This window comes from Triturus cristatus, chromosome 11 (genome assembly GCF_964204655.1).
Source record: "Triturus cristatus chromosome 11, aTriCri1.1, whole genome shotgun sequence".
Lineage (NCBI taxonomy): Eukaryota > Metazoa > Chordata > Amphibia > Caudata > Salamandridae > Triturus > Triturus cristatus.
The window spans coordinates 196,357,061-196,384,983 of record NC_140594.1 but is presented as its reverse complement, the minus strand read 5'-3'; the positions used below and the strand labels follow the sequence as shown (position 1 = coordinate 196,384,983).

The following is a 27,923-nucleotide window of genomic DNA, read 5'->3' as shown; positions in this document are numbered from 1 at the left end:
TTCTAGGTGTTTCTAAATTGATTTGGGAATTTTATTATGTTCTTTCCTTCACTTCCATGTTGCTGGGTAGTGCTTAATCCTATCACACATTTTTCTGGGGAAACCCTGCTGTTTGCATCATAGCTAACATGGGCTGTGTGGATATATCTTATTGAACTGTGTTGGGAACTAACATGATTGTGTCTTATTACATTGCTGGTGGTTCCCTCTCACAAATAATACCCTTCTTTTGGACAACTAGTATGTGTCTAACACCAATCAGTCATTGCGTCAGTGCAAATCGATTTGGCCCAAGAGCTATGGGTTATGTCATTATAAAATTTAAATCTAATTTAGTAGGAAGTCACATGGAAAACTATGTACCTACCAATAGCTTTATACTAGTTGTTGTATGCTTGAAAGGATAATCACATGAAATAAGTACCAACACATTTTAGAATTTTACCAAAACTCATTTAATGGAATTAACCTGAGGATATTTTCTGACAAATGAAGGCAGAAAGCAATTTGACAAAATCACGAAGTGGAATCCAGTTGGTTACAACCTAACATGTATTTGATTTGAAGCATGGTTAATATATGTTTGACTGTAATGATTTTCATACATTGCAGTTGTTGCTTACAAAGTACAGTTTAAGATTTGACCTCCATCTGGGATAATATAAATACCTTTGTACACATATCCTGTACAGGAAAGGAATTAATAATTAGGAAAAAAATAGATTTCCAGTGCATTACTGTTTCATTTCTCGTATTTGGTTTCTCTTACACACTAGAAAAATATATTACATATTTAAGCACAATTTGTTTTTTTTCTTTTTTACTTTTACTCAAATGTATAGTTAAATTCTATGAATGTTCTTCCAAGAAACACAAGCCAATGGATGTAACTTTTAGGGAACAGCCAACATACCAGCCACCTTACCAGTCAACCTACCTTTGCCTTTTCCTTTACATCCAAATAGAGAACTGAATGTTTGCTAAATGAGAGGGGTTGGAGGGGGTTAGCCAATGACTAAAGACTTATAAGGCCGTTATTCCGAGCTACTCAGATCTCCTGATTCACCACCAAATCTTAAACAGTGAGGTGTGTGGTCATTCTGTACTCAGCATTACTGCACCCCCTCAGTTTTTGATAAAATATTCACCAGGTATAATCGGCTATAGTTCATCCCTGAAAAATGGCTGAGAATGAAGGAATTGCATGTACAGAAACACAGATTTTGTGGATACTTATCGTTTCTTCAGTTGACAACTCAGAATGGTACAGTAATGTGTGTAACACAGCAAAATATCGCACCTCCTGGTTCTGGGAGTTTGGGTGCTGTATTAGTAGGAACATCCCTGAACTGCGTTAGGAATAAATATTGTTCTGTAAGTGTTAGTTGGCATTTAAAAATTGAGACTGTGTGATAAAGGCCACTAAAATATAGAAATGCTTTGGTTTTTAATTTTTTTGCGACACCAAATATTTCATAGATTTCCACACAGGGCTACCTTTAAAATGTCTAATAGGTACCCCATTAGGTAAATCACCATTGGCACACCACACAAATTGTGTATTTGGTGCCATCTATGTCTGTCTATTTAACACCTTATACTGATTTGTCTGAAATAGATCAAATATAAACAATTTATCTGCTGCAAACCAGCAATGATCACACTGTAAAAACAAAGAGTCATATTGTAGCCCAACCTTGTGAATTTGCAAAATGATGCTAAATAACACCTCAGACCATGTAAGTTAAACACCCAAAAAAGAACCATCAAGACATTCCACATAAGCTAGATTAAGGACATTGAATTATGTACTTAAATTAATTAATTTAATTGGTAATGTTGTTTTAAATAGCCGGATGTGGAAGCAATACCATTAGAATTGAATAACAGGAATAGCATGCATATGCATAGGTTTTAACTATTCATTTAGAATCAAACATAATGCAGAGGTACAGTGTGGTTGATATGTGTTCTTTTAGGTTACATTGCACAATCTTAAAAGCTTTAGAACTCTCCATGTGACCTCTTTACCAAATAACTACTTGAAAGGATTTTGTGTTTCTTGTGATGGACCTTTTGGTTAATTATCGAATTTGGGGCTTGAGTGACATTTTGTTTGGGTGGAGGAAAAATTTTATATTAAAAATACTTCTAGTTGGAAGTAGATTTGGTTATTAAACACACTCCTGCATCAAGCATGAACTACATATCCTGTAGCCCCAGGAGGACCGTGGAAGTTGAATTGCCTGGAAACTTCCCGTTATGTAACAACATTGTCATAGTTATAGATTCACATAATAAGTATTGCATGTAAAAGACATCCAGTCACAATCATTTCTGTTACATAGTTCCCGTAAACAGAGTTAGGCCTAATCATGAAGAAAGTATTACATCTACTAATAGAACTATGACTTCACATGGGTGCAGATTTACAACTTTTTCCTCTTCATAAACATCTCACGAGCACTCCTGGAAAGATGTGACAGCCATAGGTTTCCATGCCTACTAATGTCAATGTCAAATGACAGCTCCAACTTTCTCCTTTTCCCCCTGTGCATGATTTTATACAGCGTGGAAGGCTCCACAGGGTAATGGAGCCACCTGTACAAATGTGCATTTTTCTTTTACTCTGTGGATACAATATACTTTTCCCAATGGAGAAAGTCCTTTCTCTATAACCCCAGCAGATCTGGGTGGAATCCCTTCCCTTCCACATCCTGGAAGGGGAGCAAATCTCTAACTATTTCCAGGGTGAAAAGGGGTCAGGGTCTGGGAATGCTCACAAATGTATGGCGTTCCCAAATTTACAAAGCAAACCATTCCTTTTAACAGTCACTTTCCACCTCTAGTGAGATTTACAACTGCAGATTTCAGGGCAATTGTGGTGGAGAAATCTGCTGTCATCAATACATCTACAAGGAATACTAATGTGAATTCTTGTGACACAAAATAGCTCAGTGTATAAGTACCAGTATGTTTATTCCATTATATAATAAAGTGTTTGTAGCCAATTTTTGTTACAAGAGAAACACTTAATACCATAATTAGAAAACTTATATAGAATAAGTCACAAGTTAGAATTGTCTTATCTCACATTGCTTTTTAATTGCATACTGCTAACAGGTAGGGAGATTTGGGTCCAGACTAAACCTTTTATGCCAAACAATCATCAGTAATTAAGAGGATGTTGTTTTTAAAATAATGTTAGGAATAATATTTCATGAAGCCAACAAAATAGCTGTAGAACAAAGATAGGTGAGCTCAAGAGCTATGCACAATTATAGTACCAGACAATCAATTAAAGAAAGTATACAAAGGACTGTCATACAGATGAACTATAAAGCTAAAGCTATTAGGCAAAGAACAAGTTGAAGTGTTCAATGCACAGGATAAACACCAATACTTGGCCAAAAACCTTCGAAATGTGCCAATAATCTTAAGGATAACATCATCATAGTACCAACGTGGTATATATTTACTAGCGGTGAGATTGGTGATTGTACAGTAAAGTAAGGGGTATAATTGTATAATCATGATGCGGGATGCCAGTGCTGTAGGAATCTCATTAAGATGAAGTTCTTTGGTTGCCTAATAAGACTTCAAGCTATACTAAGGTGAGCCCTAAGAAGATTTGATCCTGTGCTCAAGGTACTTTGCTATGAAAATCAGTTTTTCTCAAGGTAGTTGTCTCTTATTTTCTCTTTTTGTGTAGTCTCCAAATATGATGACAAAATCTGATGGGATGTAGAGGTGGATGCAAATTAGAGGTAACCAGACCTAGGCTACTAAACCTGCATCACAGTTTGGTACCACTGGCACTGAACTTGCTATCCCTGGTCATTTAAATCACGAAGGCAGTGGAAAGTAAAAAAGGTAAGCAGACCTTTAAGATCCTTTTTGATGTTCTGCAAGATTCCGTGAAATGTACCTGGCCACTGAAATGCAAATAGAAGGTGTTTGGGGACAAAGGTTGAGAACAGGTATTCACCCTCTTATGTAAGGTTGGTGGTTTTTCCACAGTCTGTTAACATAAAGTGGTCAATGTCTTCTGTATTGCAATTCAGATATTTTCACGGCTACTCTCTTTGGCTCTTCAGCCAACAAAGGATGCTTATTGTTTAAAATTAGCAAATTATAAATGCAGTACGAGTTTTGTGTTCATGATACTCTTAATGGAAGGTGAAAATACTTAGAGCAAAGAACCATTCAAGACAGTATTCTATAAGTGGTATAGTTGAAATGTTCATCTATTCATTTTTTCCTGTGTTCATGCTTACTTGTGCAGAAGGTTTCAGTTAGACTATGTACCTTTGTCTGAAGAATGTATTCTCAGTAATCTCTTTCCACTCTAGATATTTTTGATCATCATAATTATAAGAAAAGATTTTTTATTATCCTCTAATGATAGTGTTTCATAAACACATTAAGGAGTTTTCATAAACGATTTCTGTGATTATTATTTCCAATAGTAAATGTTCTCTGTGTTTCAAATATATATTGCATTAGCCACTTCCACTTTAATATACACTTAATCACTGAATCCTATCATACATGACTAGGCTCTGCATAGGTTTGTGGCATGGGACCAGAATTTCATAACGTAACCAAAATACTGTGTCACAGAAATATTGAGGTATATTTTTCAGTGAAATATTACCCCTTTTACAATAATATTAGAATGGCATGATATTTATGTATATGCGATTTGAGACACAATATTTCTGTAAGGTTATACTTTTGCTAACAATATTCAGACATATAACCAAGTAGTTTTGCCCAATGTAACCCAGTTAAATATGAGCACGTAGTAAATCCAATTATCAAAAATTGAGAGTACATAATATAACTTTGGACCATACATGAATTTCTGTACATGAATTGGAAATTTGTCAACATTTATGCAGACCTTAGGTACACATTGTTGTTTAGATATACTAACATTCTAAGCCACACATAAAATAAAATCTAATCATCACATTTCTGAAATGTAAAATAAATAGTCAAATATTGCATGTCATAGTTCACTTTAAAACTTTCTTCTTAATGTATGTTTCCATGTATAAGTAAAAGATAAAGGTGGTGGCAGCCATGTTTAAGCATTTCCATCATATATGCAATTGATACGTTACAGAAAACCAAACCTTTATACATAGACTTACCAGGATTTTATTGACAATCTCTGACTCTTTAAAAACATCCTCTCTAATCTATACTCTTGTCATTTCCTCTTGTTAGTTAATATATATGAAAAACATGAACAGAATTCATACATCTGTACAGGTTGTAGGCCTGAATAACAGCAAAATGTCTTCACATTTTTTCTTGACATACTGAAAGCAAAGTATGAGGGTAGCTCAAATTGGAAGTAGATGTATGATATACATGTTGCTAAATGATAACCTCTTTTGCTTCTTTTGGAGTGTATTTTCTGTTTGTATTTGCAGATTTATAATTGTCTTTTAAATTCATGCTTTGTATGGTCCTCCCTACAGAGACAATTCTGTGATTCAAGTAAAAGTGCCTAAGATGGTTAAGAATTGGACATTTCTTCTCTTGCTTTTATGTGCTATTTTGTTCATTTGTTTAAGCAAGTTTTATGCTTGCATGTTTTGAAATGTGTTTGATTTATTGCAAATAAGTACAGTCCTTAAGGAAATTGTTTCTTTCTGCCAATTTTCATGAAAGTTTCAGTCAACAGTCCATGTTGATAACTTGGCTATTTAATGAAATACAAATCAAAATACTCGCATTTGTTTTCAGTAGATTTGTGATGCTCACATAATCTACCAAGAAGTCATAGATTTGTAAATATCAATAGTGTTGGGTACTTTTTGGCCACTGGAATATTAACTTGACATTGAAAAACCTGTTCCAATTGTATCTAGCTATATGCTACTAAATTAAGACCTAAGCAACATCAAGCAACGAGGCTTCTCTTAATTACAACATGAATCTTTAATGATCATTTGTGCAGTCCAACAACATTGTCTAGTTGGTGCATAATTAATATTCACCAACAATAACAAGCTCACCCAACTTGTTTATTCATATATGATTTAGCTTGGAAACATTTCTCCATTTTCTATATATGGCTATGATTAATACAAATATAAAATGTATTTGACTTATTAAAAATATTACCTTTTTATAAATACAATGAGGTCAAATGTAAAATTTCCTATTGTTTTTACTGATAAATGTGCAAGATGTTAACTGGCTATCAAGGAAATCATACTGCTTGCACCATTAGACCAAACACCTACTCTAGTCTAGCCAGGTACATTTTGCCCATCTTGTAATCATTTAGACTTGTGTGGTCAGTCAGTTATATGCTTTAAAAAATTATCTTTCTTTACATTTCCTCTACATACTTTCGGGGGAAATCCTTCATCATGTCTCATTTTGTTCCAGTTACTGCCTTAAAACTTACATAAATGTATCATTTGACCATACCCAATTTATTTGGTAGCAGCATCCATCTTTGATGGGGGAAAGTAAACTATGTACATTGCTTTAGTTGATGCAGGCATCCCTCAGTCTCATTTATGACAGAGAGTTAGATGATTTGATTGGCTGCGATGTATTTGGGGATATTGTGGAATAGCTTCAAAGTACCTAATTATGAAGCTAATGTACTTTAACCTCATTTTAGCACTAAAACCGTTTGTGCTTAGTTGGCCATAATGCTTGTTTAGAATAGATAGATATTGATTCACCAATATTGTGAAAGGTAAGACATGAGCTATGAAAGTTATTTTCTATTGGAACAAGTGATCTTTAAAGAAAATTCAGATGAAAGGAACAAAAATGTGAAATTATTTTACTATTAGTCTTCTATTAAAAAGGGACAAAAAGAAAAGATGAGAACCTTAGCAAAATAACATTAAAGCTACTCATTTACTTACTTTTGAATGGTCCCATCTATTTAAAATAGTTTTTAGAGAAAACATAGGCTTTTTCTTCAATTCACAATTTCTAAATATTTATTGCAAAGTTGTTAGCTTGCAAAATGGAAAGTGCAGGACATTATCAAGATACTAAACAGAAAACAGAAAAAAGTATACCCCCATATGCTCACGTTGCAACACCAGTTTCAATTTAACTTCCCCCAACATGAGTTCAAATGTGCATTGCATGAGATTTGCCAAGGTTTTTCCCAGCAACGTGTGGTGGTCATTTCATGCATGTAATTCATAAACAGCTATTAGCAGCATACGAGCCACCAAGTACCACCCACTGGGTGAATGTAGTCACTGGCTGGGAAAACCAAGCAATAAGGTCATTGTCTGTGGCCCAACAAATCATCATCTTGGATAATAATCATCTGGAACTCCTGAAAGGTTTCTGACTTTCAGTGCAGCATCAACAGTCTTAATTAGCGTATTGATCATTGTTCTCATTTCTGGTGTGTATGGATCATATTCCAACTTTCTTAATCCGGAGCGCTTGAAATTGCCATCCTTTTGACCTTCCACACAGAGAAGTCTGTCCTGTACAACGGGAATCCCTAAAAGGCTCACCATCCTCTTCAGTTGAACAAAAAGGTCCTGTTTTAGTTCCTCAAAGTGTACCACAAGGACATTCTTGCCATATTTCAGCCAGTCAATAGTGTGAGTTGCCCACCAAGGTGCATAGTTGTTGACAAATTCAGGCCATTCTACAAAAGAAAAAGGACACTAGTGAGTACCTGTAATAGTTATGCACTGCTAAAACAGCAAACAACAAAAACGTATAAGCCATATTTAGGGTTCTATGCATTTCTGATGAGATCTTTATTCCTTTGTGATTTTTATCATCCTAGTATGGTTTATCCTCAATACACTGGTTTGTTGAATGATTTATAGGAGATAAGAGCTCCAACTAAAACAATTTAAGATTCCAAGATGAGCAGCTTATCAACAATGAATTTCTGCAGTGCACTTTACACTCTTCTATAATTATGCACATATGGAAAATTTACTTTTTCACAAATAAGCTCTGCAGTGGATTTTATTGTGTATACCATTGGGCCTCATGTACAAAGGGTTTTAGCATTTGCAAACCCTCTGATTCTGTAAATCAGATGTTTGCAAATGCTAAGACCCATTTCAAAATATACTAAACCCATTTAGAAAGGTTTTACAGAATCATTAAATGGTTTTGGAAAACCATAAAGAATCGCTATTTGGAAGGGGTGTGTTAGGAGCGTCCCTTCAAAATACTGATTCCTAATGGTATGTATTAATGTTATGAGACCGACATCTAGTCATAAAATAATAATATTTTACCATTACCTCAAAAGAGGTGGAAAGTCATTTTTAAACAGAATGGGGTCCTTCCATTTTGTGAATGTTGAGACAAACCTTTTTTAGGAGCAGACAGTAGTCCATGGGACAATTTCCTATTCCTAAAAAGGCTTTGTGTAACTCTTTATATCTTTAAATGCATCCCGTTTTCTTTTGAGGAAAGCAGACTGCATTTAAAATGAAAAACATTGCTTTAATTAAAAGCAATGACAGGCATGATGGTCTGCTGATCCCAGTCAGCCACCATTCCTCTGATTGAAAAGGTAGGTCAGATTTGGATCCACTGAAATTCTATACTTTGTGATCTGACCAATTAGTAAATGATTCAGTTCGCAAAACCAATGCATTCAGTAGAACTTAGTGCTCAAATTGTGACCACTTTTCCCAAATAGATTGTGGTACATTCCAAAGAACAAATTGGAAATTGTGAGCCATTATTAGTTGGAATTTACAATTTCATATTTGAATTGAGCATAAGGCCCCTATATCTTGAGGTTTTATATGCACAAGCACACAGCCTAAAAGATCTTTCAACGATGATATATTAACTTAAAAGATGGGAATACATAAAAACATATATACAGAAATGGTTTATCTAGATACACACATTCATAACAACACGTTATGGAGTGTTAATGTAGGCAGATAATACGTTCTAGTGGGTTTCATTGTGATTTGTGAGCTAAGAAAAAATCCTTTCATTTCAATCACCGGCTATTAGGGTAAAAAGAACAATAATCATGATTATTCCAATTTTGAAGATTTGTGAGTGGGTTTTGTCCCATTACCAATTTGAGTACCTAGCTGTCATGGTGGGTTATGTGCCAAGACTAAATTTCATCTGCTAGGTGTGTTCCAAGTCAAGGTACCTTTATTTTTGAACCAGGGTTTTTAAGTCAGAAGAAAGATTCACTCCTAAGATTACTGTCCGCCTGTTCTTTGCGAGGTAACTTGAATGGTTATGTTATACAAGATTTAAAGATCAATGCATTTTCAGAGAGGTTGATAAAATCAGGAGGTGCAAATTGGCTCTTCTAGTGAACTACTGTGAAGAATATAGAAGCAGGTCACATTAGACTCCTCAAGTTTGAAGGGAAATTTCATGGTTTATTAGTAGAAGTGTAAACAGATCAAATGAATAGCCCTAAAGGAAAGAGGTCAGTGTTCCTGCTCAGCCTCCATTTGCTTCCAATTGACCCTTCTGGCAAGTGGGCACCTTTGATCACTTGCCTGGTTGCATGACCACTGCATATTTTATGTGTTAGTCAGAGGGCTTTGCATCTAATTGTTCGATAATAAGGAAGTATAGTGTAATCATGACACACATTATTTAGTCAAGACGAGTGCCCGAGTCACCCCAAAAAGTAAATGACAGGTTTAGATTTAGATCTGCACTTGACCATACTTTGACATTTTTTTGTGTTCGACAACATTGCCAGTAGTACTCATGGAATGCTGCCCCTTGCATAGGTAGCTTGGGGTACTACTGGTATTTTCATGTGACTACTCCAGTGGGCCACTATTCCGAGCACTTCATGGCGTAGAATTCTGCACAGGTGGAACAGAGCTTCCTGTGCAAATGCACATTTCTAATTTTATTCTCTACATGGAAAATATGTTTACTCTTGGAGAAACCACTTTAACTACACACCTATCTTGAAAAGAAAGTTAAGCCAGGCCTTGTGTGGAGTCAATCTCCAGTCATTTCGATGGTTTAAAGGGGTCGGATGTTTGGGAATGACCACAAATGTATATGCTTGTTGGTGTTTCCAAACTTCCAAGACAAAGCATGTCTTGAAATGTCCACTTTCTGCTGTTATGTGGGATTTACCACTACAGATTTCTCCGCATAAGTGTTGGTGAAATTTCTAGTCGTAAATGCATTTAAGCACACCAGGAATCACTTTGTGCATTTCTGGTAGGCATAACAGAGGTGTTTCTACTGCAAACTAAACTTTACATAAAAAGGTGAATAGGCTCCAATATCTCTACATTTTACTCGTCTGTGCTTTAAGACCCACACAGGTCCAGACTTTAGGGATGGTAATGTCACATTTGTTGTTACCAATACTGGGAATACCGGGAGCATTCCAGGGAAATCAGTAACACTATATCCCGATATTAATGTGGCTACACAAGTTGAGACACCATACCCTCATGTGGAACAGGGAATGCCATGCAGGAATCAGTATGCCTACACTTTATCCTGAGAGTGAAGCTGTTATTGTAGTCTTTATGTTGAGTATAATGCCCTTCAGGTATTTCTCTGTGGATTTCTCCCTTGTAAAGCATTTGGGATTTACTGCATATGAAAATACCGACCGGTTCAGAAATTCCAGTATACTCGTGAGGAGAGTTATAGTTTGTATTCCAACATAGGTGCTGGAACTAGGGGTGCTGGGGTGCTCTAGCACCCCTATGGATAACCATGCTAGAGTTCAGAAAGTGAATGAGCAATAAAGATGCCTTTAAATTATGGCCCTGATTCACGAAGGGTCTCCGTACTAGCGGTGGAGGCCCCGCAGTCATGGGGGAGTCTCTGCACTCGGGAATGAATCTCCACAATAAGAATTCTCAAATGTGGGGAGACTCCCCCCACAACTGCGGGGCTTCCGCCACGAGTGTGGAGGCCCTTTGTGAATCAGGCCCTCTGTGTGTTTATCTTGTCACATTTGCTGCATGTTTGAAGACAAAGGTCAAATGTCAGGCAGCGTCTACTGACAAATTCCTGCTTATTTAGAAACTGGAGTGTACTTTTTTTTCTCTGATTGCAAAGTGATAGGATTTTGAAAAAGTGATCTTAGTGACAATCCTGCAGGGGTACAGGAAAGGAATGGAAAGACTATAGGATGCCAATTGTTTTCTAACACACATTTAAGTATTAGTAATTGAACTATGCACATATTTCAAAATATATCAGCAATTAGGAGAGCACAAATGAAGCACCTTTTTGTAATTCTGAGTAAAACAAATCAAGACACTATACTTGGTGATGCGCAAATGATAAACATTCACTGAAACCCGATTTCCACACATTATAGGTTTTGCGCTTTATAGTTTTACTACTAAAGCTGCATGTCTATGCAGACTTGGTAGCCTTGTCAACGGGGAAATGTGCTGTCTGTAAATGATAGTTTGCTACCTCACCAGTGCTCCAAAAATATACCGTCAGCTACATATCACCCCCCCCCCCCCCCTCCACACTCTGCTGCTGAATGGGCCTGGCCCATTTGCTACACCTGATTTTTTGCATAAGGCGTAGATTTTTCTCAGACCCTATGACTTTAGTGATGTAACATTAATGCCAGCACCCTTCTCCCTCTGATAATTGTTCCAGCACCACTGTGTTCCAATAATCCAGTTGCCATGACCAAGAGAGGACAAGTGCAATCTTCTCTTGCAGGAGATGCAGGGAGAGGATTGCACAGAATGGCGGTGCATGTGGTAAGAAAAAATAGTCTTTTTGTTTTTTACTTTGAGTATGAAAATTAAAGAGATACAGAAGGTGAGACCCACCTTGTGAAAGTTGAGTTTGAGTGGAGTAGGGAAGCCTTTATCTGATTACACTTCTTGTAACATTAATTTTTCGAGCAATAGACAAAAGCAGGGAAAAGCAAAAGAACACAAAAACGCGATGTGGTGCTGCAAACAATTTGTTTGTGCCTCCTATCAGGTAAGCGTTAATGTTTTGCAAGTCAATTCACCTGTCTTGTGATATGCATTCTATATTTTCCTTATAATCCACGCTGACTAAACATTTCAAAACAAGCTCGTTGACAACAGTAACATTTTCTATTAGATGGTAAATAAAGAAGAGAAGCTGGTCATGTCACAATAGCACTTGATGTGTCAGACAAGGGATGGTAAAAAAAAGAAGCTGATGAAATAAAATGTACATCAAAGTCTAGTGTACAGGGAAGAAGCAGTCAAGGGGGATCGTAGCCTGCTCCACCTTGAATACTAATAGGCAGGCATTATTCCCACAGATGTAACTCTTCGCATGTCTGAACATGCTACCAAACAGATGTGTTGACCCTTGCCCCCTTTGTTTCTGCTGCATCCCAAGGCACACACCTACGAGCCTTTGATCTAAAGCAAAATGTGGCCTTTTTGATTCTGAAATTGCAGTTTAGTTCTGCTGTATAGTAAAGGGAATGGGGTCAAGTTTCGTTCTTTCTGAGTGGAAGCACGCATTTTATTGAACATATCACTTTTGTGCAATTCGATGTCCATTCACCAAGCCAGATTACATTTAAGATAAAATACAACTGGAAATGCTGCGGTGAGGGAAGGCAAAGGCCGGCTAAGCATATTAACTTCATCTTAGAAAACTAGTCACACGTGCTTTTTAGAAACTGAGTACAGGACAGTGGTCTAGGTGTCTGATTCATCATGCATGTAACAACATTTGATTTTTATTGTTACATGTGAGCTCAATCTAGTTGTGGTCAAAGGAATAGCAGTGATCCCTTTAGAATTCTTTATGGTCACACGCTGTCAGACTATTACAGTCAGTCCCTCATTCACTCCCTCACTGTCACTCACTCTTACACCCACTTACTATTAAAGCAGCCTAATTTAGACACCCCCTGTATAGGTCATGTACATACATTTATATGCTCATAGACAACATTTATATTCAATGTGTGGCTATACTTCATTAACGCGAGCTACATTTAAATGAATAAATAGTGTGTAACCATTGCAGTCACTAAGAGTTTACACACAAGTGTATTAAGTTGATCAATTGACTAATATAACCATGTTTATTGTATACTCACGTTTAAAACTGATTGTTGCTTCCATTGATTTATAATACTGTAATGTGCATTGTTGGACTTGGCCCTTTTTGCAGGATCATCCCTGAACTTTTTGCCTTCCTCCTGGTATTTTTTCTGACCTGATGTTGATGGTATTAGGAATCTGGGCACTTTATCACTGCTGTTCATTGTTAAAGTGCATGTGCTCTCTGTGGTAAACGTGGTAAGATTGGTCTACACCTGTTTGGAGTATTTAATTTACCTATCAGTCACTTGTAAAGTGGTATCTCATATACCCAGGGCAAAGTAAATTAAATGCTACTGGTGGGCTTGCAGCGCTGCTTGCGCCACCCACCAAAGTAGCCGTTCAAACCTGTCTCAGGCCTCTGCTATTGCAGGGACTCCGTGCGCAATTTACTGCTGCTGTGACGTGGCACATAAAGTGGGTGCCACATCTGTGGCTCCCCTTTTACTACATATCAGTCACTGCTAAGGTAGGTCCTAGATAGCCCTGTGGGCAGGGTGTGCTGTAAGTAAAAGGTAGGACATGTGCCTTAACTGTGTGGAATGTCCTGGTAGTGACAAACAGCAATTTTGGTTTCTACTGTGAGGCTGCCCTCTCATAGGAATGCATTGGGGATTCCCTGATATGTGTTTCAGTGGTGATTCCTGACATGAGAGGAGTAGCGTGGTCTAGTTTGGTATGTTTGGAATACTGGTAACAAATGCTGCGTAATGGTGTTCACAGATTTATTATCACTATTTTAAAAATACTACTTTTAGAAGTGGGCATTTCTATGTGCTATGTATCTTTGTGTCTGCCTGTTGTGTATTGCATGTCTGGCTCTGGATGACAGGGGCTGGGGAGGGGCAGTGGCTCCAGAGAGGCTGGGTGAGTCAGCGCTAGGCTGTATAGGCCGATCTGCATTTGGAGTAGTGGGAGGAGTAGCATCTGGGCCTGAATAGGACTGTGCCTGCCTTACACAATGCTGGCTCCGCCCCCTATGGTGTGTCTGGGGCCAGAGCCTACACTAACAATCAGGGTGTTTGTGCACTGTAAAGATGTTTCTAAGTGCCCCCCCAGAACTGGTTTGGACTCTGCTTAGGCCTGTGCAAGGGGGCAGAACAAAGACATTTGCACTATATATATTGGGGCTGTGACTCCATGCCTACGTTGGACCAGGGGGATTGATGGGCATCCGGGAGGTCACCATCTGGGCTCTGCTGGTGTGCTGGCCTGCCCCGGCTCAAGGCCCCCAGTCATCCCCCAGGGCTGCGTGGCTTGCCCTGGGTGGTTTAACCCAGCATGTAGTCAGTGCTTTGGACTTTGCGCTTTGGAGTTTGTAGCCCTGCAGCCTGTTTCATTTAAAAATAGCTGCGGAGGCTGGGGCTGGAAGAAACGGGCTACCCGGAGTGGCCGATTGTCACCAAGGCGTTGCCTGGCATCCAGCCCCCAAGGTGGAGGAGCCGAAAGTCAGGCAGAAGTGACAGGCTGCATGGCCGAGCCAGGAAGGGGACGGGCCGAGCAGGAACGTGTTGTCCAAGGAAAAAGAAGCCAGTGGGACCGACAGAGACTCTGCTCCGTGTCCTGCCCCTTTTCTTCATTTGAGGGATAGAGTGGCTGCACCACGTGATAGTGGACCAAGTGGCACCGTACACCAGGAAGAAGAGAGGTGCTGTGAGCCGGCATCAACAAAGGGACCGCTGCATCCGGAGCAGGGTGAGTGTCGTCCCCACCTCCTGCTGGAAGGCACGCACTGCTCAGCAGCCCAAACGCGGTCCACAGCGGGCTTCCTTTTTCCTCCTGTTGGGGAGAGAGAGAGCTGCTGACTGCGGACCTATGAGGAGAGGGGGTGTGGCTGGCCCTTGCAGCCTGAAGTAGTGGCCGGGCCCCTCTCTCTTGTTGGTGGCAGTTACGCCTGGTTTACGGGCAGCTGCCAATTTAGGCACACTTGTTGGGGGCATTTTCTTTTCTTGGCATTCCAGGGTGAGCCCAGTAGGGGCCCCGGATTTGAAAGTTGCCACCATTAGGAGCCACACAGACCTTAGTGTTAGGCCGGGGTGAGATCTCTGATGGAGGCCCCCTGTGTTCCAGCCTGTCTGTGGAGATTTACTGAATCACGGGCAACGGGCGCGGTTATCCCCTGACGTCCTTATGTGTATGGTGATACAATGCCAGGGTTCCTGCACCACATATACAGAGTCATTATTGTATAGCCCTGATGTAAAGGTATATGGGGTGTTCTTTTACCAGTGGTGATATTGGAAGCATGTACCTAAGATGTGCACACTGTAAGTGTGTCCAATGGTGCACTGCTAATTATGTGTATGCATAATGTGATATGCTAAGTGCCGTTATTTGATTTGTGCCTGATGCTCTGTGTTAAGTGCCTTTACCAGTAGTTACTGGTTGATTTTCACTACCTGCGAATTGTGTGTTTATGACAGTGGCCCGATTGGCCCTGTAAGTGTAAATAATCCCTGTAAAGTAATACCTAGTGCCAGGTGGCACAGTGTATATATGTGATTGTGTTCTAATGTGTTTTATGAGTAATACAAAGGCTACTTTTTCTATAACCTTTCGTGGATTTTCTTTTGTGGTGTGCCTAGTGTGTCGCTGCTGTACGAGTGTGTTGCGCAAACGCCTTACATATTGGGTCAGATGTAGCAAGCGAAATAGCGATCACAAACGCTGACATTTGCAGAATATCAGCGTTTGTGATCGCAATTTAGCTGTGTGCTAAGTAGGTAGGCAAATACCTACTTGCAAAATAAGGAATCGCAAAAATTGCAATTCCTCATTTTGCGCAAGCATTTAGAGAATCGCAATTTGCAATTTCCTAAATGCTATGCTAGTAGGCATCGCAAATTGCGATAATGCCTTAAGGAATCGCAAATTACCACCAACTTCAAGTTGGTGTTAAGTTGCGATTTCCTTTAAAAAATCACTTTTTGCTTTTTTCAAAGTGCCATGTGGCACACATACATGCCCTTAGGGCATGTATGTGCGACACATGTGCACACATGCACAATTCAGGGGTGCAACAGGGTGTCCTTTTAGAACCCTAGCACCCTTGAAATTGCGTGTGCACTTTGTGAGTACCTACTGGGTACTCGCAAATTGCACGCGCAATTCCCATTCATTCCTATGGGCCTCCTAGCCCATAGGAATGAATGGGAAGCCATTCCTTATTTGCAACTCGCAATTTGCGAGTCGCAAATAAGGAATGTGTAGGAATCGCAAAAATGATTGCGATTCCTACCTACATGGCATTTTGCGAGTCCTTATTAGCGATTCTCTAAAAATCGCTATTAAGGACTTGCTAAACTGCTTTAACCTACATCTGGCCAATTGCCTCTGGGATAAGCCTGACTGCTCTGACAAGCTACCAAGGGGGTGAGTAGGGGTTACCTTCAGCGTGTAACTCCCTTGCCCTGACTAGAGTGGTGGTTTCTGCCTGGCTTAGGAGCTTGCCCTAGCCAACCAGAAATCCCATTTCTAACATGCATCCTTTTTGATTCTCCAGTTAACTTAGCTTGACGTTAGACCTTAGGAGGAAAATGCTTGCTTTAATGCTGCTAGTATGCAGCTTATTTCTTCTGCAGGTGCATTATTGCACTTCTCATTAGCTAGAGGAAGGCCTATTGTCATTTATTAGACTGCTGAAGACACACTCCAGTCCTTCAGCTAGCAGTAGTCCATTTTGAATTCCCACCTCAAGCACACAAGCAGGAAAATGAGGGTTGAAGCTGCACAGGGCATCAATGCGGACCTCATATGGTAGGGTTCAGGCTGATACACAGTGCACCTTTGCTTTCAGCCTCTTCCTTTCTCATTCCACCCTTTCTTACCTTTGTGACAATAAAAATGAAATGGCGGGATCACAAGCTGATTGACAGATACCCCCTCGCACTGCAAGGTGTATGCTTAAAGCACTCAGTGGCTACCTTTAGCAAGGATAGTGGGGAAGCAATGAGGTATGACAGGATCGTATACCTTGGTCTGAAACTTCACCAAACCTGTATAAATCTCTCTGCTGCCCGGAGCAGGCATCTTCATGGGGCTATGACAGCAATCACATAGATGTCAATGTCTATCTCAAACTGCTGTTCAATTTGGTTGGCATTTTTTAAAATTATTATTATAAAGGTGAATAATAGTTTATTTTTCACTATTTGTATACTAGAAAAGTGGCAGAAAGTAATCAGGGTGGGGTCCCTATACCCATATTAGCAACTGCCCCTGTTACCAACTATTTATGTATAAAAAGTGTGCTTGAAAAAGCATAGTCTCTGCTACCATATAATGTCTATATTTTTATATTGTTTTAATAAGCACAAAAACATGCTGTTTCTTCTTCTGAATGTCCACAAAGGGCTTGGAATCTGAGCTTGTAGCTGTTAACAGTATTATAATAGTGCACATCTACGCATCATATTGAATACATAAACCTACGAGAGCTCACCTGGCTCTCCCTCATGACCCACATTATGCTTAAGGGAACCTGAATCATCACCAAAGCCAAAGCCTCTTGTACCAGTACCTATCAGAACTTTTACCAGCATGCTTTCCAGCTACTTACAGAGTTACTCTAGGTCACTCAATCTCTTCTTAACTACATATTCACAAAGCCAATGGGGGAACTCATATACCTGCATCCTTTTACCACATGCCAAATCTTGTGAATTGTCAACCTTTGCATGAAAGACTATAACCCTCCCTCTTCCTTCAATTAAATAAATATTTTGACCCTTTTCCTGACCTTACGCGCTCTACTCTCTCAGGGTAGTGAAGCAGAGCAGTCCAAGGGTTACTCAGGGGAGGTGGTATGGAATAGCAATCATCATTCACTGGCTTTAAAGTAAATTTATTAAGCACACACTACTAAAGACTACATTTTGATTTACTAAACAGTACATTGTAAGATTGAAATACCTTAGATCACACCATGAAATCATATTTGACCCCTAAAAGTAATGACCCTGAAAATCACAGCACTCCCCACCAATACCAGCCAACAAATCATAATACAGGGAAGTATCACATTACTAAGGGTTCAACATATAACAAGTACAACAATGCCCATGTTAAAAACATCATCAGTTTGTGGGTGAATCTAAAATTCAACAACAACCATGGATAAATGCACTTATTATTACCAATAAAGCATATCATATCAACCTTGATCAATAATCACTGTCCATAGTATTATTTCAGTAAACCATTTTTAAATTAACATAATCTGTGTGCTTTTTATATACTTTCAGGCCACATAAAACAGCCATAGAGAGCACCACTTTCTGACCACATAAAATGTAGCCATTGATTCAGCCCCAAGAGGCTGCTGCAGTTCCAGCTTACAGCAAAACTGTAGCCTTGAGAGTGCTTTAAAAACATAAAAATCGTGGGGGTCCTCCATTTTATAGACCCTGTCAATGGAGGGTTAATTTCTAAAAACTTTATGGGGGAAAACACTGCCCTACCGTAGCCTCACAAACTCTTAGTGAGTTCTTTGGTGGTTCCCCCGTCTTCCTGGATCCACCACAAGAGGAGCGACACAAGCAAATTAGCCCTGCAGTGCATGATTGGGAGCTCCGGCCTGGATGTGGGTTTCTTCCTCTGGCCAGTGTGGGAGCAAACCTGCCCCATGTCCCCCTCTATATTGGCAGGCGGCAGTCTACTGTGGGCCCTCCACCCCCAGACACTGGCACAGGGGGTGGAGAAGGCCTTCTGGGGCCATTCGTGTGCTTGGGTTCCTAGGGTTGGGTGCATGGTGCCATGTGTCTGCTTTGCATCAGGGAGCCTGTGGACAGGGGTTCATACATGCCCCCTCCCTTGGTTAAAATAGATAATTAATCCTTTCACGGACCCCCTTGGCCCTGGCCCACCAGAGGGGCGATTACTGAAGATGCGATAAAGCCCTATGTACTGGTTCCTCAGGCTCCCTGTGCCAGCTCTCCTTCTGATCTTTGTCTCTGGGCAAAGAAGTCCAGATCTTCCTCCCAACTGGTCTTCAGTGGTGAAAGGGGGCTGGCCTCACTGGGCCTTGGAGAGACCCACTGGTCCTGGGGTCAATGGGAGCAGAGTCCTTGGTCCTCTTGGGCATCACAAGGTTTATTCTCTAGTGTTCCCTGGCTGTCACAATCCCAAGGTCCAGCAGCAAAAAGCACAAACAGCACCAATAGTTCTCTCTCTACCTTCTGCAAGAGTTTTTAACAGGGGGTGGAAGGTTGCAGAAGTCAGACACCCCTGGTCAATCCTAAAGTGCCACATCATCTCTCCACCCCGTCCCAACCCTCCTGCACAGCATGCTGATACAGTTTAAGATGTCATATTTCTGTAGTCACTAGACACTAGTCAATCTATTCTTGGGGTCTCAGCTCCGCCCCTCACTGACGATGATGATGAAGTGACTTGTAAAGAGTGTCCCAGTGCCAAGCACAGGTCAGAAAGGAAAGTAAATCTGGTTATTTCACAGCTGGACAAATAGACAATATTTCAACCTCTTTTGAAACATTATCATGTAACTAAAAAAGTTTAAATGAACTTTAAATAAGACTTACAACTGATGTGTGCTGATTCCATTTTCTTTCGTTACTAAAATCGCCTAAGCTCAAGAGGGAATTTGTTACAAGTTATGGATCCCAAAAAGACAAGAGACCTTCCTCTAACTCGTGCACGCCACATTCTGGCTGTCTCTTCTAAAAATGTATTGGCTGACCTCAGATTTCTTGCTGGAACATGAAAATTAAACCTAGTTCTGAGGTAGAATGCACCAGTCTGATACAGGGCTACATGAACTAGCAGCAAGGCCTTAAACTGCACTCAGCACTCTTTCCCTGACAGGAAGCCAGTGAAGGGCTCGCAGATGAGGAGACATGTGCGTTCTAACTGGCAAACTCAAAAGAAGGCGAGCTGCATGAAGCCTCTTTATGAGATACTCAGGCAGACCAAAGTATAGGGCATTGCCATAGTTCAACCTCGAAGTAATCAAGGCCTGGATTTTTTGCTCTGATTTGTGGCCTGAAAGACAGGCCGTCATCGAATTTGACACTTAGGTTCATGACTAAGCCTCCCAGAGGGCCTTGGGAGGGGGCATTTTCAGGCCAGAAAGCCTTCCAGGTTTCTGGAGAAGCATTGCCAAAGTAAAGAATATCAGTTTTTTTTCGGCATGTCCATTCAATTGATGTATAGCCATCCAGTTAAAGACTACTTTGAGGCAGGTTTTTATCAGTCGCTCTGGAAACACTTCTTTTCCACATGAGAACAGCAGCTGAGTATAATCTGCACAAGATATAACTATTGCTCCCAGGGCTTCTGCCATCTGGGCGAGAGGAGTAAAGTACAAATTAAATAATGTTGGGCTCAGGGCAGAGCCCTGGGGTACTCCCACTGACAGCTCACGTAGTGCAGAAGAGAAGGGAGGAATCCAAACCTGTTGACTTCTACCTTCCAAGAAGGAGGCAAGCCAGTCCAAGGCTGGACCCACTATGCCGATTGACTGCAAACGCTTCAAGAGTAGAGTGGGGTACGGTATAAAAGGCTGCTGATAGGTCTAACATATTCAGCGCAGCCTTACCCCACAACATCTAATATACCTTTGATGTATTCTGAAACTTCCATCAAAGCTGTCTCTATGCTAAAGTGGGGTCTAAAGCCGGACTGGCTGAGATGGAGCAGGTTATTGGATTCCAGATATACAGAGATCTGCTGATTTACATGCTTCTCCAGTATTTTGGACAGTGTTGGAATCAGGGAAATAGGCCTGTAATTAGACTGTACTCCTGGGTATGCAGAAGGTTTCTTCAACAGGGGTAGAATTTTAGCTTGTTTCCAAGACCATGGCACCGTGGATGTTTCTAATGACGTATTCAGCACCTTATTTGCCAAGGTGTTAATTACACAGGACCCTAAAGTTAGTAAACTAGATGAGCAGGGGTCGGATGGAGAGCCTGATTTATGATTACTCAAGGCTCGCAGAGAACTCTCTAACGAAATTGGATAAAAATTGGACAGAAAACAGAAATTTCTGAAACCAAGGTGGCTTCTAAGGTGTCCAGTAGTTCTTCATCAGGCCTAGAGCTAGAGGACAGACAGGCTTGGATGGTATGGATCTTAGACTGGGAATAAGTAGCCAGTTGTTCACACCAGTCAGCCGAGGGTGGGTGGAACCATGCACAGGTGGCCGGGGCAAAAAATATTTTTACAATAGTAAAAATTTCTCTGGCTTTTTTACCTGCTCTCATCCTCAAAGTATTCTTGCTTAGTAGTTTTAATTTCAGCATGAGAGTACTGAAATTCCTGCCACAGCCTTTCCCACCAAAACTTCAAAGAGGAGCCTCCTCCTGTGGTGGCTCCAGTTGTCTGGGCTTCCTCTTTTGTTCAATGAGCCTGAGGTGTCCCCAGCCCTGGTAAGATGTGACAAGTAATTAACAGATGAAGATTTTCATCCCAACCCCTTCCTGCTCAGGAGCTGAGGGAAGCACGGTTAATTACTCCTTTTGTGTGGGACGGCCACTGTTGCTGCTGGACAGAATGTAATTAACGTGACCCAGCCGGGTGACAAAAGGCCTGTCCTCGAATCCTGCGACTAGGGAGGCCTTTGTTCATGCTGCTGGAGAGAAGTGTTATTAACTTGACCCAGAAGGGTGACAAAAGGCATGGCCTCTGATCCAGAGCTGGGCCAGAGAAATATGACAATTCTGGATGACCCATAAATGTAGACATATGGTCTTGGGGCCTCCACATATGAACTGGGTGTGCCTTTTCCACCCCAGTTTCATACCCAACAGCCTTTGTAGGTCTAAGGGAAGAGAAACTGCACTCAGAGACAGATTTCCCCTTATATGTATAATAAGGTGTTACTACAGACAAAACAGTCAATCACACTGAATTTACCTATAAGTGCGCACTAATATTAAACAATTTATCCAAAGTCAATATCTAACTCTGCAAAGTCCCTCTGCGCCAGGCTACTGAGTTGAGCACGACAATAGTCTCCCTCTCGCAGCCTGCACATGTGTGCACCCGGGTGTGTACATGTGTTCACATGTAACCAGCCAAGTGTCCCTTACCCTAGCTGCATTCCAGCGCTCTTGTCTTCAAAGGCAGACACTGGCAGTAAACACGTGCAGTGCATTTACTGAGGGATTAACATGAAACACATGTTTTCAGAGCTACCCACACTAAAAAGGAGCATTCTACTTGGAGAGTGGACTGGACCTTAATGGTGGCCGCTGCTGGAGTGAGCCCTGGCCCTCAAATACTGCTTCTGAGGTCCTAGAAGCCTTAGAACTGGCCTGGGGGATCTGCCCAACAACCCTGAGAGCTTGGGACAAGAAGCTCCACTGGCCCCCCATCCAGAAAACATGCCATTCAAGATGCTGATACATGTCTACAAAGCCTCACATCACCAGGGACCAGCATACATCAACCACCGCATGAACTTCCACCAACGATCCAGAGACATGTGCTCTGCACCCCTTATCCTCGCTCACTCTCCCCGCATCTGCAGAAGCAACAGTGAAGGATGCTCCTTCTCCTACTTCACCACCAAGTTCTGGAATGAACTTCACCTCCGAACCTCATCTTCTCTCCCGGAATTCAGAAAGGGACTCAAGACCTAGCTTTTTGACTGACCACACCCTGAGCAGCATGAACCCAGAGGCTGGGTACCCTCACAGGCGATTAGCCACACTCTATAAATCCTGGTTGATTGACTGATTGATTGAAATAACTGAGTGGCTGATGTAGAGTTTGGTGGAAAACTCTGCACATAATAAGATAGGACAGGCCTATCTTTTTATATGTGGAGTTGTCTGACCCCAATGTGGAGTCTCCCCAGTCATAAACTTACTTTTAACTCATGGTTTGCGAATAGAACAAAATTTAATCTTACACAAAAGAGTAAGTTTACCTTTGTGAATAAGGCCCCAAATTAGCCCACCAGTTAGAAGGTAAAATCTTTGACAAGGAGGAATCTGGCTGGTGTATCTGACCCACAGTCCATTATGGTCAACCTGAAATACTGCCCAAGTCTCGCTCTACCCCGACTATGGACTATCATTTGGTGCTTAGCAGTTTGTGGCACTATTTCTACTTAAAATTATTAAAATTCTTATCCCCTTACTTGTTTTTTGTCATTTTAGTGTCATTTTTGTTACTCAATTTCACTCTATTATTTTAAATTGATTCAAGGTTTTTATTGATTGGTGTTTTTATTTTAATACGGTTTTGGTACTGCATAAATAGTTTACACAATGCACTAAGCTAAGCCTGTCTACCCTGCGTCACAGCCATGAGGGGGCTGAGCTCAGGTTAATTTAGTGACTTTGGGCCAAATGTACATAACATCATGCCACAAAATACTGGTGGCAGTTTGTGACCTAGTGGGTTCATTTGTGAACCAACCTTTGTACTAATAGGTTGGTTTGCAAAATACCAATTCTTAGTGGGTCACAATCCGATATACTTCAGGAATATTATTAAGGTGAGTTGCAAACTGTGAGCCTCTATGTCAAATCGCCTTTTGGCCTACTTGCAAGGGAGTAGAGTGCCGTCAGATCCCGGTGCCCCTCCAAGAATTCCCCGCCGCCAATTTATACTTGTACGACAAACTCTCAGGGGAGAAAGGGGTTTGGGACAGAGAAGAGACTGCCAAGTCTTCACCAGGTGTTCTCCTTCTTCACTCTTGTCCTGCTCTCTCAATCTTCTTTGTGACTCTTTTGATGAAACTGTAACACAGGCGTTAAATATACATTACTCAACTATTCTTAATCTTTTATGTCTTTCTTCTCTACTTCACTTTTACTTGGCTTCTGCTTCTCTTCTAAGTAATTTTAAATTTCTTCAAGATAAACTGCTCTGTGTATGTTTCTTCTCTGCAATTAGAAATAAATGAGCTCTTTTTTATCTCTGTTAGTCTAGTTGTATTTAGAGCCTTTTATTTCTAATCTCCTATTCTTACCGCACATAAATCGTGTATTGCCTTGTATAAATGACCTCTTATTTGGTAATTTGTTCTTCTGATATTATTTATTTTTTCTCCTACAGGACTATTGACACTTGAGCTACTCTACAACTTCTGTACTCAACTAAGTTGCTGGTAAGTATTCCTGTAATAACTGTATGTAAAACTATTTTCTGTCAATTAACCTCTGACTTCGTGTCTGTTGAACTCACTAACTGCTTGTGTGACTGAAATGTTCTGCAATTGTATTTAGCTTATGAAAATCTAAGTATGCTACTGAAACTAAATGCTAAACATATAATTAATTCACAGGGTAGCCTCCTTTGCAAACTTAAAATAAAACTGCACAAATTACTTCACACTGAAGCTCAGTGAAAATAAACCAAACGCTTCACAAAATCAAGACGTGCCAATTCTCTCATGCACGCGATACAAAATAGCCTCTCAAATGTCCCTTGTGCTTACACTTTCCTGCCTCATGCGCTCTCACCAAAACTCACCAGCACAACACTGTTAAACAAGGAACAGTCTTAATACTGAAGATCAATCAAGAACTCGACTTTCCGGAATTTCACTTGGCGCATCTAATTTTGAACACGACATAGCACGACGCCTCTACCCTAGCTAACTTTCGTGCCACTTCAAAATCTGCTGCCTAATCCTCTGGAATCTCAGGTGAAGTGCGAGATTCCAGAGGCATTGTTCTGGGACATTCTGTCGGGTGCACCTGGGGACCGGGGGAAACACTAGACTGTTGACCTTTTCTAAACGGAGCCATCTTAGATTGTCTCCTTGCAATACATTCATTGGCTTCTTTTTTAGGACTGAAGGACAGCGGGTTCTGGCAGTACCCCCTCACAAAGCAGATTCTTCGGGCCGGGGTTTGCAAGGATACTTTTTATGAAATGCTCTGACTAACCGAGGAGCATGCACTTCTGTAGACAATTCCCATGACCTTTCTTCAGGACCAAAACCCAACCAGTCAATTAAATAGTAAACCTGCCCTTTCTTTTCTTTGGAGCCGAAAATCTGTTTTACTTCAAACTCTGTACCTTGTTCAGTTTGTACTGGGGAGGGAGGTGTATGCTTCCTAAGACCTATGGCTGCCTTTTTTAGCAAAGAGACATGAAAAACTGGATGTATCTTCAAACTATATGGTAGCATCAGTTTGTAAGATACTGTGTTTATCCTTTTCTCTATTTCATATGAGCCTACAAATCTTGGTTGAAACTTCCTGTTTCCCTTCAGTCTCAGATTTCTGGTACTTAACCAAACCTTATCTCCATTACTGAATTCTATTTCCTTTCTCCTCTTTTTATCTGCATAGTACTTATAACTTTATTTTGCCTTAGTTAAGTTAGTCATTGCTGAATTATGAATTTGAGTCATGTGCTGTACTAAGTCTTTAACTGCAGGGACGTCTGCTTCGTGAAAACTTAATGATAGGTTAGGATGTCTACCCATATTCAAGAAGAAAGGACAAAAACCTGTGGAAGTGTTCTTGGCATTATTAAATGCAAATTTTGCCATCCACAAATGCTCTGGCCAATCTCCCTCCTGATCTAACAAATATAATCTTAGATACTGTTCTAACTCTTGATTGACCCTCTCTGTTTGACCGTCTGTCTCTGGGTGAAAACTGGTGAAGTATCTAGTTTCTATTCCCAACTTCTTGGCAAAGGCCCTCCAGAAATGAGAGAGAAATTGCGAATCACAATCAGAGATCAGTACCTTAGGAATGCCATGTGCTCTTACTATGTGTTGACTAAAAACCTGTGCTAGTCTCTTTGCAGTTGGAACCCCTTTTAAAGGAATGAATCTAGCCATCTTACTGTAAGCATCAACACAAACTAACATGGTATCAAAACCCTGACTGGATGGCAAATCTACAATCAAGTCTAGTGTCACTGTGTGCCAAGGGTGTGGGGGGTTGGGTGAGGGCTGCAAGAGACCTTCAGGTAAATACCTACTTTTGTTTTCCTCTAGCACACAGCTCACAAGTAGACACATACTGATGAATATCCTTGTTCAATTTAGGCCACCAAAAATGTCATTTGATTAGTTCTACAGTCTTTTGTATGCCTTTATGCCCAGATAGCTGATGATCGTGACACTCCTTCAATGCCTTAACTTATAATTCTCGAGTGGGTAAATATAGGGCCCCATCATGATCTTTAATTTCTCTTCGAGAATCTTGTGCCGCCCACTCTTCCATATCACTTGGAGTGATTTCTAACCCTGGGCGTAGTTCGCGAAGTAGCACTAGGCGAAGCTACGCAAAGTGCACTTCGCACTTCTCGAGCTACGCGTAGCACTTCGCGAACTGCGTAGTACCCTGTTCACACTGTGCAAGATGCCATTTTCAATGATTGCACAGTGCAGACAAGCATCCGGCACTGTGCTATCATTGAAAACGTCATCTTGCACAGTGCGAGCTGTAGTTTTCTGCCGCTCAAGTAGATTTTTACTCGAGCTGCAGCTTTCTCAACGCAAACTGGTAGTTTCTCATCGTGAGCGGTCGTGAGCATATGCGACCACTCGCAATGAGAAACCTGACCTCCTCGTGGTGAGAATCTCGCCGGGATGTTTATTTTCCACGCTTGCGATCGGCAACTTGATGTTGCTGATCGCGAACAAGGAAAAAGTCTCGCCGGGATGTCATTTTGCTTGCTCACAGTCGCCAACTTGATGTTGAGGACCGCGAGCAAGCAAAAAATGACCGCTGCACTATGCAACGCTACGCATGTTTGCACAGTGCTACGTGCAATTTGCGTAGTGCGAAGTAGCGCAAACTTCGCAAACTACGCGAGCGTAGCGTAGTGCTTTGTCCAGGCTTAGTGATTTCCTGCTGAATAGGAATCTCATCAGACTCACGCAATGTGGCACTAATGACCCGGTCTGTAGGAATTATATTCTGTTCTTCAATCTTTTCAGTTACATCTTCAGTGTCTAACCTTGATAGAACATCTACCTTACCATTCTGTGAGCCAGGACAATAAGTTATAACAAAATCATATTCTGAGAAATAGAGTGACCAACAAAGCTGTTGAGGTGCTAGTGTCTTTGCTGATTTCAAAAACCTCAAATTGCGATGGTCTGTAAACACTGTAACTGTGTGCCTGGCTCCAATAAGATAATGCCTGCAATCTTTAAAGGGGTTCTTGATCGCCAGCAATTTTTTTTCGGTGATGGCATAATTTATCTCTGCCGAAGTTAATTTCCTGGAACGAAAAGTCACTGGATATAGCTGACCTGTTTTCTTATGCCTCTGCGATAACACTCCTCCCAGTGCAAAGTTTGAAGCATCAGTTTCTACATAGAAGGGTTCCATAGGGTCAGCATGAAGCAACACTGGTGCAGTTGTGAAGTCTTACTTTAAGGCCTTAAAGGCCTCTTCAGCGCTCACCGACCATTCGAAAGGAGTGCCTTTTCTGAGGAGACGTGTAAGTGGAATACATTTTTGTGAAAAGTTCTGAATGAATCGCCAATAGAAAATGGCAAAACCAATGAAGCTTTGAACTTCTTTTACAGATTTAGGGGATTTCCATTCAGACACAGCCTTTACTCCAGCTTTACAAATAAACTGTTCTCTCTTAACTTTTGTAATACTCCTTTCACTTGTTGTTCATGTTGATCTTCAGTTTTGGAGTAAATTAGGATGTCTTATATATAAACGATGGCACATTGGTCAATAAAGTCCTTTAGCACATCGTTTATAAAATACTGAAATGCCGCTGGAGCATTGCACAATCCGTAGGGCAGGACCTGATATTCAAAAAGCCCATACTTGGTCTTGAAGGCTGTCTTCTATTCATCACCCTCACGGATTTGCACTAGATGGTAGACTCCTCTCAAGTCTAGCTTGGTGTAAACCTTCACCTCCTTAATCTGATCTTGTAGCACAGAAA

The 27,923-nt window shown here is 40.8% G+C and overlaps 1 protein-coding gene across 4 annotated transcripts in view; it reads right to left on the bottom strand.

Annotated features, from left to right (window-relative positions):
• Positions 1 to 431: 431 nt before the first annotated feature.
• The window catches only part of WSCD2 (WSC domain sialate O sulfotransferase 2), a 1,045,855-nt gene continuing 1,018,363 nt past the window's right edge, over positions 432 to 27,923 (bottom strand). For all 4 annotated transcript variants that reach the window (XM_085633353.1, XM_085633355.1, XM_085633356.1 and 1 more), the window contains one exon: positions 432 to 7,657. In XM_085633353.1, coding sequence (XP_085489479.1) covers positions 7,305 to 7,657 — 353 coding nt within the window. In that variant the 3' untranslated portion in view covers positions 432 to 7,304. The remainder of the gene's footprint in view (positions 7,658 to 27,923) is intronic.